The sequence below is a fragment of the Phascolarctos cinereus genome, unplaced genomic scaffold (assembly GCF_003287225.1).
Source record: "Phascolarctos cinereus isolate Bilbo 61053 unplaced genomic scaffold, phaCin_HiC Scaffold_1;HRSCAF=81, whole genome shotgun sequence".
Lineage (NCBI taxonomy): Eukaryota > Metazoa > Chordata > Mammalia > Diprotodontia > Phascolarctidae > Phascolarctos > Phascolarctos cinereus.
Window position 1 is genome coordinate 38,842,464 of NW_027555514.1, and position 16,015 is coordinate 38,858,478.

The following is a 16,015-nucleotide window of genomic DNA, read 5'->3' on the forward strand; positions in this document are numbered from 1 at the left end:
CTCTGCATCTTCCACTCACCTCTCCTGGCTCTTTCCACTGCAGCCAAGCAAGTCAAGTCAAATCCTTCTTTGACAGAACATGAAGAGGACTTGTACCTTCTAATTCCAGTGTAAAGAAAGGAGACCACCCAGCATCTCAGTGGCTTGGTCTAGTATACGAGGCTGAGCCAAGAGGCACATAGGGTCACATCCCACCTTCTGGGGATTTAGTGTGACCATAAGCAGACTGTCTGCTGTCTCTCCCACCTCTAACATAAATGTATCGATGCTTCGTCTCAATCTAATTCAACAGACAGGGCCAGAAATACTTGAGGAATTGAATCGAATCTTGTCAGGTAAATAAGATTAGGAAGTGAAGGCAAGGTGGCAGAAACAACAGAACAGTGGCCTTTCTTCGTCTTTGATTCTCTCTTCCTCCTGCCCCTTCCTCCAGCCCTTCCCTCTGTGTCTTAATCTCTTCCCCTTTTATGTTGCTCAGTTTCAGAGGTGACCAGAAGCAGTGGGACTCCCAGTGAAAGGCAGGACAGGTAGATTCCACTGTGCATCATGGCTTGGTGCTCTTAGGAACACCTCGGTTACAGCCCTGAGTTGGTCTGTCGCACAATCAGGAATCATTATGCCTGTGTCTAGGGAGGGCTTCTGCTGCGATTTCTTTGGCTCAGATCCTTTTTTTTTTCTTCTTGGTCTCTTAGGCACAGGATGGAAGATATTTTGGCTGTAGTTCTCAGCAATTAAAATAACCACATACTGAACAAATGGACACCCTGCTGTATCGGAATCACAGAGACAGCATCCTAACTGTGCACAGAGAGAGGACTCTTCTTCCTTCTTTTTTTCAATCAGACCATTATACACAGTCATAAAACTTCACTAGATTTCAGCAAGAGAAAGATAATTTGTCCATAGCCATATTTCTAATTGGTCCAGCACCAGTACTAATGCATGGCATTTCCTGTTGTACGCTCAGATTCCCCACACTAATTAATCTTTCACTGGCATAACTCTCCATTGCATTCCACCATAGCAACTGCATCACAGCCATTGAGTGGATTTCGTATTGTTTCCCACGCTTTTCACTTGATGAATGAATGAATCGAAAGCATTTATGACACTTCTGCTCAGTACTGAACACTAAAGCAAGATAGCCCTGGCCCTGCAATAAGGGGAAGTCAGAATGGATAGGGGAGTCATGGGATTTAGGAGGAGGGATTTTCAGTGAGGAAATCACAGGAAGGAAGCCATAATAATCAGAAGAACTGGCATTAATACAGATCTTTAAAGTGGACAAAGTACCAATATATGTGACCGCATTTAAACCTCACAAAAATCTTGTTGATGCTATTATTATCCCTGTTTTACAGATGAGGAAACTGAGGCTAGGATAAGTCACATGCCTTGCCCTGGGTTCACAGCTAGTAAGTGTCCTGAGGCAGGATTTGAACTCAAGGCTTCCTGACTCTCAAGTCCAGCATTTCTAGCTACTGTGCTACCTAGCCGTCTCAACAAGAACCAGAGGGAAGCTGATTGGCATGCCCTTTCCATGACACCGATGGTGCTGACTTGATTATGAGTCCAGAGTCATCCCTCTAACACTTTCACCAGTCAGCCCAGGTTGAGCGCTCCAGATGCGAGAGGGCTAAGTCCCTGGGAGGGTATAGTAGAAGAGTAGATGACAACGTCCAGAATGTACAATATGTGAGGTGGACAGCATGGTCATCGTCAGCAACATCATGTTTTCATCCACCGCACATTTATTAACTACCTACTGTGTACAACACAGAAGCTGTACCATGTGGACAGCTATAGTGCCGAGCTTATTGTCAGGTACCTGATGGCACTATGGTGCACCACAGTGCTATACCTGGAGCCAGGAAGACCTGGCTGCAAATCCAGTCTCCCCCGCTTCCTAGCTGTGTGACCCTGAGCAAGTCACTTAACCCCTGTTTGCCTCAGTTTCCTCAGCTGTAAAATGGGGATAAAACAGCACCTACCTGGCAGGGTTGTCGTGAGGATCAAATGAGATAATCATTGTTAAGTGCTTAGCATGTCGCCTGACACATAAGTGCCATATAAATGTTAGCATGATTATGAGTTCCTCACTCTGACGCATCTTAGCTGTGTAATCCTCTGTGCCTCAGGGGACTCCCTGGGATTAATGACTTAGTCAATGACACAGGAAGAAAGTAAAGGGTAGGGAGCATTTAATTCCCAAGTCCTCTGCCTTTAGAGTCCCTCCTGGCTCCTTCCCTTTAAGATGAAGCTCAAGCCTGAAGCCCTTCTTGATCCTGCCCCTCCCTCCCCAACCCCCTCATACATTTGTATGTGTATTTATTAACTTTATCGGGGTTTGATGGCTCAGAGTGAGTGCAAATAGCAGTCGTTTCTGTTCTGGCCAGAAACTCTGAAGGTCTTCCCCTCCCAGACTCATTCTTTTATGAAGACAAACCAGGTCTTCTTTTTCCTTACCTGCCCCTAATCACTGAATGGGTGTTGCCTCAGACGAACTGAGACCTGGGAAAGACCTTAGCTTACAAAGGCCAAGGTCTCCCACCGCATCCCACCATGTGACCGTCTCTAGTCACCTTGACTACGTCTCACCACTGGACCCGGAGGGCTCTAGAGGACAAAGTGAGGCTGATGACTTTGCACAGCCTTGCCTCACTTAAACCCAGTTCGTGGGCAAGTTAAGACATCAGCCTCCTGATGTCATCGGTCCCCTTTGAGAATGAAGGATGAACAGCAGCAGCAGCAATTGATGCTGCATATGGTTTTATGCAGACTAGCTTCCCGTTGAACATCAACTCAATACTTAACAGGGATAGTTTCGTTCTTTTTACTTGTATCACTAGCACCTCAAACGGTGCTGAGCACATAGCTAGAGCTTAAGAAATAGTTGCTAATTGGTTGATTAACTGGAAGGAGAACCCATCGAAGAACTGCCTCCCCCTGATGAGCTCACAGAGCATTTGCTCTGGGCTTTGTCACTGTCATTAGTCCCCTTCTGGAGCTCCAACTTCAAATACAATGAAAGTTTGAATACCCATAATGGTCAGGCAAATTAGAGAAAAGTAACTCAGTCCTTTTTTCTTTTTCCAACGCATTTATTTGCAATTAGAGATGTCTGCGTTAAGAAGAATGACCTGTGCCTTATGAAAGTCCATAAACACGTATGCTGTGTTCCAGTTTTGCAACATAAACGCTAATCTTGTATAAATTGAGATAAAAGTTTAATTGTTCAAGGATTTTTCTACTTAAAAAGTGAAGAAAAAGTACCTGTTGTGTAGCGGGGGAAGGCAGGAAGGGGAAGGGAACAAGCATTTATTGAAAATTTATTATGTACTGGACGCTGCGTTAAGTGTTTTACAAATATTTTCTTATTTGAGCATTGGTACCATGATTAAAGGATGCTGTTCAGTCATTTTTTTCCATCATGTCTGACTCTCCATGACCCCATTTGGGGTTTTCTTGGCAAAGATACTGGAATGGTTTGCCATTTCCTTCTCCAGCTCATTTTACAGATGAGGAAACAGGTAAACCGGGTTAAGTGACTTGCCCAGGGTCACACAGCTAGTAAGTGTCTAAGGCCAGATTTGAACTTGGGAAGATGGGTCTTGCTAACTCCAGGCCCAGAGTCAGTAAGATCTGAGTTCAAATTTGGCCTCGTTGGGGGAGCATTTCTTACAGTATCTCCACTAGTCATAGGGCCCCAGGGCACAGATGAGTTGGAAATTCAGAAGAAGTTAAGTGGACAGCCAAAGATCCTGGAAGGAATCATGCAGCAAAGAAAACAGGATCCCTTTCATCCCTTTAGGCCTTCTGTGAACACTTCTGTTTAGCACAATGGACTACTCAGACAAATTAACCAGCATTTTGTAATTGCTTAGGTTATTTATTCAGAAGTCCATTACTTATACAGTTGGGTTTTGGGGACAAGTCTGTGCAGTTTCCAGAAGTCAAAGGCCAGAGACTCTGATTTCCCCTTTTTCCATCCATTTTCCATTTTAGTAACAATAACAATCATTGTTTCTTTGTAGACAGATGCAAGCCAGAAGCTTCTTGTGAGGAGGCTAAGCCTCCAGCAGTCCCATCTTACATCGATGCCGCCTTCCTTTTCCAAGGCTCCCGAGACGTGGGAAGTGCTGAGTTTGAGGATGTGAAAGCTTTCCTGAAAGCAGTATTGGATAACTTTGATGTTGCCTTTGAACCCGAGACCTCCGCTGTTGGGGATCGGGTTGCATTACTGAGCCATGCTCCTCCAGGCTTTGTACCCAATACTCGGTCAAGCCCCGTCAGGACGGAGTTCAATTTAACCACATACAACAATAAACGCCTAATGAAGAGACATGTCGAAGAATCAGTTCAGCAACTGAACGGCGAAGCTTTCTTGGGTCATGCCCTGCAATGGACAATAGATAATATCTTCTCGGACACGCCCAACCTGAGAAAAAACAAAGTCATTTTTGTGGTATCTGCTGGAGAAACAAGTTATTTGGACAGGAAAGTCTTGAAGAAGGAATCTCTGCGGGCCAAATGTCAAGGTTACGCCGTATTTGTGTTCTCTTTTGGCCTCTCGCACAGTGATGAGGAGCTAGAAGAATTAGCCAGCCAGCCCCTCGATCAGCACTTAGTCCAACTTGGCCGGATTCACAAGCCAGACCACAGATACGGGGTGAAGTTTGTGAGATCCTTTATAAACTCCATCAGACGTGAGTAGTTCTGTTCTTCCCTTGGTGTTCATAAAATGGCCCAAGAGGCAGCCATGCACGTGGGTGTCTCCTTGGCATCCTCCGAGGGAACAAACGACATGGTCAGAAAGCAAGCTAGGGGTGATAAAGTGTGATGGGAATCACAGGCTCCAGAATGTTTCATGTCTGACCTTGGGTTCCTTTGAAGAAGGAGTCATCCGAGCAGCTGCACACACATTGTGGTGCACAGAGCAGCAGGGTCTGGGACAGTGGGAGGTTACAGGGTGCAGCTGAGTTAGGAACTGGAAACTTCTGCCATGTAACATTAGCATAGCGCTCTTTCATGGAAAAATTATGTTTCACCCGTGAACACCAAAAGGAAGAGCTGAAAAGAAATAAATAAGCAGGAGCTGGGTTTGTGTGTGTTTAAGATCCTAAAGCAATGTTTGCCGTCTTCCGAGGCATCATTCTGTCCATCAGAAGGTAGCACTGCCTTACAAAAAGGCCTCGGATTTCTCGGGGTGCCAGTAATTACTACAACTTGGACTCATAAGAAAGAAACACCGACCATCTTTCTTCACTGATGCTGCCTCAGAAGCATGACCTCGATATTTAATATAACTTAACCTTTTTTGTGTGCAGTCTGGTCAGGTCCCTTCTCACAATCATGTATAATTGAAGCAAGAACTAAGCACACAGACCCTGTGAAATCTACGCACAGACTCCTTGGGGAGTCCTAGCGGTGCATGAGGTCTTTGGGGATTTATGGGCCCTAGGTTCATGACTCGGAGAGTAAAACACCTGCAGAGAGGGGCTCAATAAATGAGAACTCAGAATCGGAGCAATTAAGGCTGAGCTCTGGGGTTGGTTTGGACACGGAATGTCTAAGTTGGAAGGGAATCTCAAACACCACCTAGCCCCATGGTCCCATCTAGAGAACCTCCGACAAGCAGCCCTCCAAGGGGGTCTCTACCTCTGCCACTCTGCAAGGCAGCCCATTTCTCCTCCAGATGTCCTTAAATGTTGAGAAGCTCCTTCTTTCTCCAATTTCTACCCACTGATCCTTGTTCTGTCCCCTGGGCAAGTCTAATGTCATCCCTCTCCCACCTGACAGCCCGCCAACCATACATCACATCTCCCTGAGCTTTCTCTGATTCCCCCCCCCATTTTATCAAAGAGGAAACTGAGAGCCAGAGAGGAATAATCATTTATCAGAGAAACAGATGGGTGTAGTGAGTGGCAGACTGGCCTCCAAGCCAGGGAGATATGAGTTCAAGTCCTGACTCTAAGACATACATACTAGCAGTGTGACTCTGGGCAGGTAACTCAAGCTGTCAGTGATCTAGGCTGCAAGTGGTAGAGAAGGTGTCTGCCTGCATCGTCAGAGGGAGCTTTGTTACCTAGGAGTTCACTGTATCAGCGAAATCACATTTAGCTCCCCAGTTATGCAGGAAGAAAGAGAGCCTGATTTGGACCTAAGGCTCTTTGCTCTGTGGTCAGTGGTTCCAAGAAAACGTTGATAGCATGCAGCCCTTGGGATCGATATCAGGGAATGGGAACTTCACCGGCAGTAGAGATATGTGCTTGAGCTAAAGAAGGACCTGAGATTTTATTGGACATGCTAGTGCCTGTATATGGCCACATCAGCCATGTGTTGAAAAGATGCTCGTTTAATAAGTTACAGGATAAGACCTGAAGACATCCCTACCTCATGGTCAGAAAGCTAGAGGTGACAAAGTGTGATGGGAATCACAGGCTCCAGAACTTTTCGTGTCCAACCTCAGGCTCCTATGAAGAAGCAGTCATCCCAGCAGCTGCTCACAGTATTATGCGTGGAGCAGCAGGGTCTGGAGAGTGCTATGGTTAACAGTCATAACAGTAGTAACATAAATGTTGAGCTCAGTGATCCATCCCTGCTTAAAAAAAGAAAGAACCCAAATTACTCAACATAAATAAGATATATGTGAAAGTGATTTGCTTCTCTTTGGAGAGAAAAGCATAGCAGTCACGCCACCGCCCATCTGGAGGTCAGACATTTGGCACCTTCCCGCCCTCTGGAACGTGAGCTGTGAGTCTGGAAGGGAGGAAAGCCTTTGTGCTCAGAAGTAATATGAAAGCTCCCATACACTGGGCTGAGCCTTACTTATTCTTAACACACCATTCTAAGAGTCAGTCAAAAGAAAGCATTAAGTTTTTACTGTGCTCTGCACACTGTGAGCTAAGGGCTGAGATGTCAAGAAAGAGAGAACCGGTTCCAGTCCTCAAAACACACAGTGGATAGAGCCCTGGGCCTGGAGTCAAGAAGACCTGAGTTCAAGTCAGCCTCAGACCCTTTCTAGCTATGTGACCCTGGGCAAGTCACTTAATCTGTTTACCTCACTTTCCTCAAATGAAAATGGGACAATAATGGCACCTACCTCCCAGGGCTGTTGTGAGGATCAAATGAGATTCTAATTTTAAAGTGCTTAGGACAATGCCTGGGACATAGTAAGTGCTGTATAAACGTTAGTTATGATAATGATGTTGGGGGAGACGGCGCACAAGTAACTGGTTACACACGAGGTTTACACAGAGTAAGTGAAGGTAGTCTGCAAGGGAAGGCATTGAGGTAGGCAGGTTTTGGTGGTGGTTCAGTTGTGTCCAAGTCTTCGATTTGAGCTGAGTTTTGAAGGAAGCCAGGAACACGAGGAATTGGAGGGGAGGGGGATGAGCTTTCCAAGCATGGGAGAGAGCAGATGCAAAGGCAGAGAAGTAGGAGATGACTGTCCTGTCCAAGAGAAGTGCAAGTAGACTAATGTAAGCTGGGATCGTCGAGTGCGTGGAGGGGGGCAAGGTATAAGAAACCTGAAAAGATAGGAAGGGGCCAGGTAGGTAGTGAGAACCTCAAATGTCAGATCATTTTCTATTTGATCCTGGAAATAGTAGGGAGTCTGTGGAGCTCCTTGACCATGAGACTGACGTGAGCGAGATAGAGGCTTTAGAAAAGTCACCTTAGCAACTGAGTGGATGGTGGATTGGAGTGGGGAGAGGCTTAAGGCAGGAAGGCCACTAAGAAGGTTGTAGTGGTCCAGGTGAGAGGTGATAAGGGCCCTTAACTAGGCTTGTGCCTTCATGAGCAGAGAGAAGGGACATATATGAGTGATACTGAGGTTTGGCATTGGTTTAGATATCTGGAATGAGAGTGGGGAGTTGAAGATGACTCTGGAATTTCAACCTGGGCAACTAGGAGCATAGTAGTGCCTTTGACAGTAATAGGGCAGTTGGGAAGATGATAAAGTTGGGGATAAGGGAATGGTAATGAGTTCTGTAATAGACCTGTTGAATTTGACCTCAATTTAAGTTTAAGATATTCAAGAGGCAGTCAAAGATGTGTGATTAGAACTAAGAGACTGAGGCTGTATCTATCTATCCATCTCCATATATCTATATCTAGATATATGAATCTGGAAATCATCTGCATGGAAATAATAACTGAAGCCACAGAGATAATATAGCATGAAAAGAGATAATATAGCATGAAAAGGGAAGGGGGCAGCCGCAGTTAGTGGTGTGATGTGGATGAACAGCCAGCAAGGGAGACTGAGAAGTGGCCCAACGGATACAGGGAGACCCAGGACAGAACAAAGTCACAAAAGCCTTGATGGGGAGAAGCATCCAGAAGGAGAAGGTGTTTAACTGTTTGGAATGATGCAGAGAGCCCAAGACGGATAAGGACTGAGAAAAGGTCATTCGATTTGGCAATGAAGCAAAGCTGTTCATTCCAGTAACCTTGTAAAGAGTTTCATTTCTGCATAATGGGAAAAATGCAGAATATCACCCAGATTAGTCCATTGAGAGGTCAGATCCCTGCTGTATTAGATTTTCCTTTCATTTACATTTTCTGTTTGGCTTCTTGGTGGGGTCAGCATCCAAGTGAAAGTTATTGGGAAAGTTACTGAGATCTCATCGGGGTCTCAGGGAAAGAGAGCTGGCTTTGAAGCCAGGAGCCCTGGGTTGGAATCTGGGCTCAGCCCCTTGCTAGAAGCAATGTAGCGAGGAGATAAAGTGCTGGCCTTGGACTCCAGAACACCTGGCCTCGGGTCCCACCTCCAGTGCTGACTAAGCGTGTAAACATGGGTGAGGGACTTAATTTCTCTGAGCCTGTTTCCTCCCCTATAAAACAGGGTAAAAATGTTAGCATCGTTATTATTATTAGTGTCTTAGATGTCCAGACAAAGCATTAAGGGTGGCAATTCCCACTGGGTGGAAAAAATATGTAAAATTATATATACTACATCATAAAATATATAAAATATTAAATATTTTTAAAATGGGTTCCTAAGGCAAACCTCCTGCAAAATCAAGCTCTGGAGCATATTAGTTATCTGTGTTCTGAGGCAAACGATGTGTTCACAAATTAGGGGAGAAGGATTCTGGGAGTTGACACAGCAGTGGATACAGCTGCTCCAGAGGCCGCTAGGTAATGCAGCAGATAGAGCTCTGGCCTTGGAGTCAGGAGGACCTGAGTTCAAATCCAGCTTCAGACACTTGACACTTACTAGTTGTGTGACCCTGGGTAAGTCACTTAACCCTGACTGCCTCACAAGAAAAAAAAAAAAAGATACAGCTGCCCCATCCTCAGGATTAGTCCCCCAGCCTGGGCTCTTTAGTTCTCAGTGAGAAGCACCTGTCAATCTGCTGTGTGGATTGACTCGCCCAGCCTCTGACACAGAGGTCCTTCCAGAATGTCCAGCAGGATGCTTCCAAGGCAATCGCTGGAGCTCTTGGGACATATCGGGATTCAGTAGTGAGGGGATTTAGAAATCTGGACACTGAGGTTTTATGGCTTGGCAGGTGTGGTTGGCTTGTACCTTTTTTTTGTGGCCCTGCATCTTCTAGCCAAGTAGTAATTCTTCTCACCCATAACCCTTTGACAGTGGAGTCACTTAGCATTAGTGGCAGCAACAACACTAACACAGATGGATTTTCTGTATACACAGATGAGTTTACTGAGAAATTTGATGTGTAACATATTTTTACCACTGTTTCTGAAGTAAGTAATGAGAAGTGGAAAGTCCTACATCGAACAGCATATAGATTTACAATCATGTTGACAGGAAACTACATGTAAACCTAATAACAACCTGCTCTCTCCCTAGGTGCAATCAACAGGTATCCACCAATAAACTTCAGAGCAAGATGCAGTAAAGTCAACCTTCCAGAGCCAAAGCAGCCTTCCAAACGACAAAGCCACCTGTAAGTTGGAGCATCTATCATGTCTGGTAGACCAGACACATAGATTTCATTGTTGTCAGTATTTCCAGCCCCCGCCCCCGCCTTCTGCATTTGTTTCTGTGTGATGTGCTTTAGAAAACAAATTCAGTCTGAGTTCGTAGGAGAGAGACACTAGCATGCTTCTGTAATCGTAAGTTCTTTACAAACATACATCTCTCCTTTCTAGAAATAAAAACCATATTGTACTTCAAGGCTTTATTTTCCACATCTATAAAATGAAAGGGTTGAGCTAGATGGCCTCTTGGGTCCCTTCTAGGTCCTGAGCTATGGTCCTAAAACTTACAGTGTTGTACATACATTATCTCATTAAGTCTTATTGAGTAGGGAATATAGATATTATTATCCCCATTTTGTATATGAGGAAACAGAAGCTCAGAGTTTAAGTTATTTGCCCAAAGTCACATAGCTAGTAAGTGGCCAAGGTGAAGCTTGAACCCAGCTGTCTCCTGCCTACCAGTCCCTAGTTCTTTCTAACAAGTTGTGCTGCTTCTACATATGCCAGAAATTACATGTCAGGACTATCCTTGATAGGTAGTTGCATTAGGAATTATATTCATTCCCTGACCTCTGATGAAGATTGGGAGAAGAAATGTTCCCATCAAATCAGTTGTGTTTGTGTTTTATTTTTATGGGATTTCAGCCTGATTTGAAGCTGAGAGAACTTTTAACTGCCCGGATGAGAATGGGCTCCCCTAGTACTGAGTAATCAACCAGGGAACTGTCCAGCAGAAAATGCCTTCTGAAGTATAGCATTAAAAAGACATAAAGCTCGCCTAATAACTCTTACACTGAAGGCATCTGTTGATTCTCCCTTTCTAGAATGAAGTGATACGAGTATCATTTGACAGGTCCAGGGATATTAGGGATTTAGGGTAGCTGTTACAATAAGGTAGCTTGTTTGTATTCATGTGACAACCTCAATACGTGGTGAATTCATCCTGGTTTCCTGGGCACCTTAGGGACTATGAAGACCTCCCGTGAGACAGTCGATAAAGTTAAAAATACTGTATTCTCCATTTTAAAAGAGCCTGAATGACTCTCTCTAATAAGTTTTGAAAGGTAAGGGTTTTTTGTTTGTTTGCCCTTTTCCAAATAACTCTAGGTATGCCAAAGGCATCTCCTGTATGTCTCATAAATGATGGCATTGCTGACAAATTGAGAGGGCAATAAGGGATTCTAGACAGGAAGTCAATGACATTATCTGTGAGCTTTCTCACAGTTTATGTTGGCTGAACCTTGTTAGATTTGTCTCTCAGCATCCAATAAATGCAACAGAAGATGAGTGCACACAGCTTCCCCCGACACCCCTTAATTGTACCGTGCACAGGAAATGTGAGTGGAAAGGCAGCAGATTGGAATGAACACCAGAGACTGTCTGAGATAAAAGTACCAGCTGTGTATGGGAGCATGACAAGCAACAAAGATGACTTCGCAGTTCCTCAGGACAGCTTGAGTGAGAATTGGCTCATTCCTCCCCTGGGCTTTTTGAGATATAGGAAGATAAATGGGGCTTGTCAGATTAGGGAGGGAAAAAAGGAAGTGTGTCAGACCATGAACAACCAAGGAGACAGATGGCCAGCCAGAGTTGACTGTCCAGGGAAGCCTTATGGTAAGAGCCCTGTCAGCCTAGAGACAATGAAAGGCAGGCACTCACCTGTTCATTATGGTACCCAGTCAAGAAATTTCTTCTGCCTGGCCCTTAAAGTGAGTGAGGGACTGAGACCAAGACAGTTTAACCAACTATGGCATGAAAATTATACCTGTCAAAAAGCTACTTTCAAAAGTGTCTGTCTTCTGAATGGAAGGGGATAATTACACACACACACACACACACACACACACACACACACACACACATACACATACATATATGAACATACATACAAGTACGTATATTATATTATATGTATGAGCGTATATATCTCAAAGGTAATTCTGATGATAAACAAAATCCATATACATATCTGTATCTATATGCATATTACATATATATATATATATAGATATCTATATATATATCTATATATATAGATATATAGATATCTATATATCTATATATATATGGAGAGAGAGAGAGAGAGAGAGAGTGTGTATATGTATGTGTTCATCTCAAAGGTAATTCTGATAATAGGCAAAAGCTCTTTAGTTTATAGTTTATTCATTAATGTGTCCAGGCTACATGGACACTGACATCCACAATTTAATACAGTTCTTCCCCTTCCCCTAACCTGCCCCACTCCTTCCTGACCTAATTTGAACAGGCATTTTAAATATTTGTTTCCCAACAAATTTTCTTTAGTATTTTATTTTTTTCAGTGAACATTACTTTCTCCCTTCCACTCTCAGCTCCCTCCAATTTAACATCATGAAAATAAAGGAAAGCCTTATAATGAATATGCAATCAAATGAAGCAAATTTGCTCACTGACTTGTCCAGTAATATGTCGTGCATTCTGAATCCAGTACCTCTCTGGCAGGAGAGGGCTGACATGCCTCTTCATTCTTTGGGGCTCCTGGTTTATTATTGTGTTGACTAGAGTTGCAATGCCTTTCAAAGCTGTGTTTCTCTGTAATGATGTTTATTAGATATACTGTTCTAGTTCTGCCTCCTCTCTGCATTCATTATACAGATCTTCTGGGTTCCCCTCAGTCTGTCCATTTCATCGTTTCTTTGGGCACAATAGTCCATTACATTCACATATGAATAATTATTTTAGCCATTCCTGAATAACTTAGGCACCCCTTTAGTTTCCTTTTATTTTAATACAACAAAAGCTATTTTTAACGTGTCTTTTTAATCTTTCTTTTCTCCACCAAACATTTTGCCAGAGCTTCTTGTAATTTTCAGAATTGACTGTCGGGAGTTTTCTGTTTCTTTCCATTGTTCATTTATTGGTGGAGTAAATGCAAAAGCAACAAAAGCAGTGAATTGTGGAGACCAAGCACCAGGAACGAGGAACATAAGGCTTACAGCATAGGAAGTGGTCACATGTACAACTTTAAAATAGAACATGTAGGTGAAAGGGAAGTCACAGCTTCTCTGAACCTGTTTTTTCATTTGTAAAATGAAGGGACTAGATTAGATAAAGCTTCTAAGGTTCCTTCTAGCTGTAGGATCCTGAGGTAAAATGAAAAAGGGCGCAAGTGTCATTTCAGAAGGTAGAGTAACCATTACATTTTTAGTCATAATTGCATAAAATTGGCTTTCTTCACCCTCTAATGTGTTTTCCATCTTTCTCTTATGTAGCCTTGCCCATGCTGGACCATTTGAAGCAAAGTTTCTGTCCAAAAAACCTCTCTCTCCAGTAGCACGGGGCAATGCTGTTTGGAACACTAACGCTTATACCAGGAATACATACCGTCCCTTTAAAAGTGGAAACAAAATGCCAAGCATTGTTCCCAAGCCTCATCTTTAAGAAGCTGCTGTGTGCAACATAGGTCTGCGTTGGGTAGCAGTGTCCTGGTATTGTATTCCCGGGACCAGCCCGAGAAGCTTAAGTAACTGAACCAACAGTCAGCAAGTCACGTTTGCATGGGGATAAATTTCGTGAATTTAGAAACTTGGGGCTGTGACTGAATTTGATGAATGTTACCAAGTGACACTGGTGTACTGTTGGCCCTGTCGCATGTATGCCTTGTCTTAGCATTTATGTGACTAGAGACCCAGACCATTCCAACAATTTAAAACTGAAGTTTCAGAGTACTATGATAAATGGAAGATTGAAGAATCAAAGAATTGAGATGCTCTTTTGCTGTCATATTAAGCACATTGAAAAGTCTGATGCTTACAGATTGCAGATGTGAGCTGTGGGCAATGTATAGACTGTGGATGTGTGATCACGGCAGCAATGTTAGTTTTTGCAAACTATACTCCAGTCTGATTTATACATACCCAGCTTGCCTTCTCCACTTAGAACTGTTTAATGCTCAAAAATGCATTGTCGTGGTGGTTATTTAGCTCTAGGTTATTTTCAGATGCTGCTTGGTCCTCCCAACCCTCTGCCTTTTCCCTCAAGCACTCTGTGCCCTTGGGCCCTGGGCCACCATTTCCTTTCAGAAGGAAAGACTGGGTCAGCCAGGTTGTCATTTACCAACTCCCAAGACCAGTATGCAGCAGCACTTGTCCTTCATTTCATTCCCATTCCTCAGCCCATATGGGTGTGGGTCAGTCTTTAATACATGAGCCAGATTTCTTTTCCATACCTCTCTTCATCTCTCCCACCACACCCCAAGTTCTGCTCATCTCTCTTGGGCAAAAGCACAGAGCTGGCTTCCACAGACTTCAGGGGACCAAGAGCTCCAAGGAGTTTTACATAATATTCATACTCAGGTGTTAAAGGGGAAATGACAACTTAATGCGGAGGAAAGCGTATCTATGGTTTTTGTGGTTTATTTGGTTGTTTTTTTCCCCAATATAGGTGGGGAACATAACAGTTCAGATTGTCAAATAAGAAAAGAAAAAATCTTAACTGCATTTTTTTTAAGAGAAGTTCTGGTTAATTGCCTTTGCTAATTTATGCAGAAAAGGTTGTTTGGGTGTTTTTGGTTCAGTTCTGGTTATTGAAAACATGTCAGAACTATACTAGTCTATTTCTGCTTTGATAAGTAAAATGATCTTCTTTAGGTGACTAACGTTTCTGCTAATACCTGTCATTCTGAATATGAATTCTTATTGTATTAGACTGTAGGTGTACAGGACATAAGATTGGCCTCGGCGTGCATAAGCTCCAGGGCCTAGGGTGGAAGCTAATTTAAAAAAAAAAATAAATCCCATCTGTCAACGCAGTTGTTTGGTTTTTATTTTTTAAAGACTCACCTCTCTTGCCTGAAAGTGAAATACTAGGGGAAAAAAGCCCAGTTAATTGAGGGCTCTAGTCACTTGAGTTTAATTTAGTGACCAGGAGCCAAGTAAGTAGGCAGGTTTGATTTGTCATTAGGGTGAAACACTCACTCTGAAACAAATGAATTCATAAGAAGTCCAAGTCTACGGCTCCCATGATTCTTGCACAGCGGGCAGTGAGTCGGACTTTCTGGATTAAGCAATATTTAGATGAAATTCAAAGGAGGCTCAAGCCAATAGCCTGTGAAAACAGGCTAAATGACCCCATAGATACAGCCTCCTTCCTTTCTCCTCTCCACATCTAAAAGTTAAATATTTATATGGACACACGTATGATATTAATCAGCATCTTGAAATTCTCTCCCAATTCTTAATACAAGAATCAGTTCTGCGTTGGTAGGATGCCACACATCTGATGGTGCTGAGCAGCAATGACCACTGGGAAGTTTAAAAGTGGCAGCTTTCCAAGGAAACTGATGAGGTCAAGCACAAGAGTCTTCCATAGATCCAGGGAAAAAGAATGCTGAAAAAGTTCACTGTTGTAATTTATGTAGAATTTATTCCCAATATATTCACCCAACCACTCCCACCCCCCATCTCTGTGCTCTTTTAATTATAAACACGGTTAACAGAACTTTTAAGGAGATTGTGGATAAAATACTGAAGAGGCCAACACTGCGTTTCCCAATTAGGGCAAGTCACTGAGCTTCTGAGCACACGTACATTTACAGATGTCCGTTTGATCATCCTGGCGTTTAGGCTACACTGATGATGGCCCTTTATGGGGGGCTCAGTCATTTACAGAGCTAACTGCTAAGTGGCATGAAATCCTGAACCTGGGAACCTCGATTATGAGCCAGTGGGCTGTAATGAAAGGGCTTGGCGAGAGGGTGGTATGATTTACTGAGTCTGTTGTCATTGTTGGGGAGGGACTAGGAGGTGCATGCCATTTTATTCACACAGAGACCTCAGGTGGAAGGAAACTCCTACACCAAGGCAGCTGACAGGGACAAATAGGTGACTCAGCCACAGTCACACAACCAGGATATGTCAGAAGCAGGACTGGAACCTCATCTTTATAATCAAGGAAAACTAATTGGGAGACTTGGGATTTTTTTTTTTAGAACATTTCTTCACCCAGGTAATCCATTTTCAGTTTTCTGGTCTTCTAAGCTCAAAACTTTTGTGACTGAATTCATGATGAAAAAGGAATTTTC

At 43.4% G+C, this 16,015-nt stretch overlaps 1 protein-coding gene across 1 annotated transcript in view; it reads left to right on the top strand.

Annotated features, from left to right (window-relative positions):
- LOC110209067 (collagen alpha-6(VI) chain) overlaps window positions 1–14,743 on the top strand; it is a 138,943-nt gene extending 124,200 nt beyond the window's left edge. The window contains exons 35-37 of the mRNA XM_020987257.2: window positions 4,035–4,706; window positions 9,824–9,920; window positions 13,206–14,743. Coding sequence (XP_020842916.1) covers window positions 4,035–4,706; window positions 9,824–9,920; window positions 13,206–13,374 — 938 coding nt within the window. The 3' untranslated portion in view covers window positions 13,375–14,743. The remainder of the gene's footprint in view (window positions 1–4,034; window positions 4,707–9,823; window positions 9,921–13,205) is intronic.
- The last annotated feature ends 1,272 nt before the right edge of the window (window positions 14,744–16,015 follow it).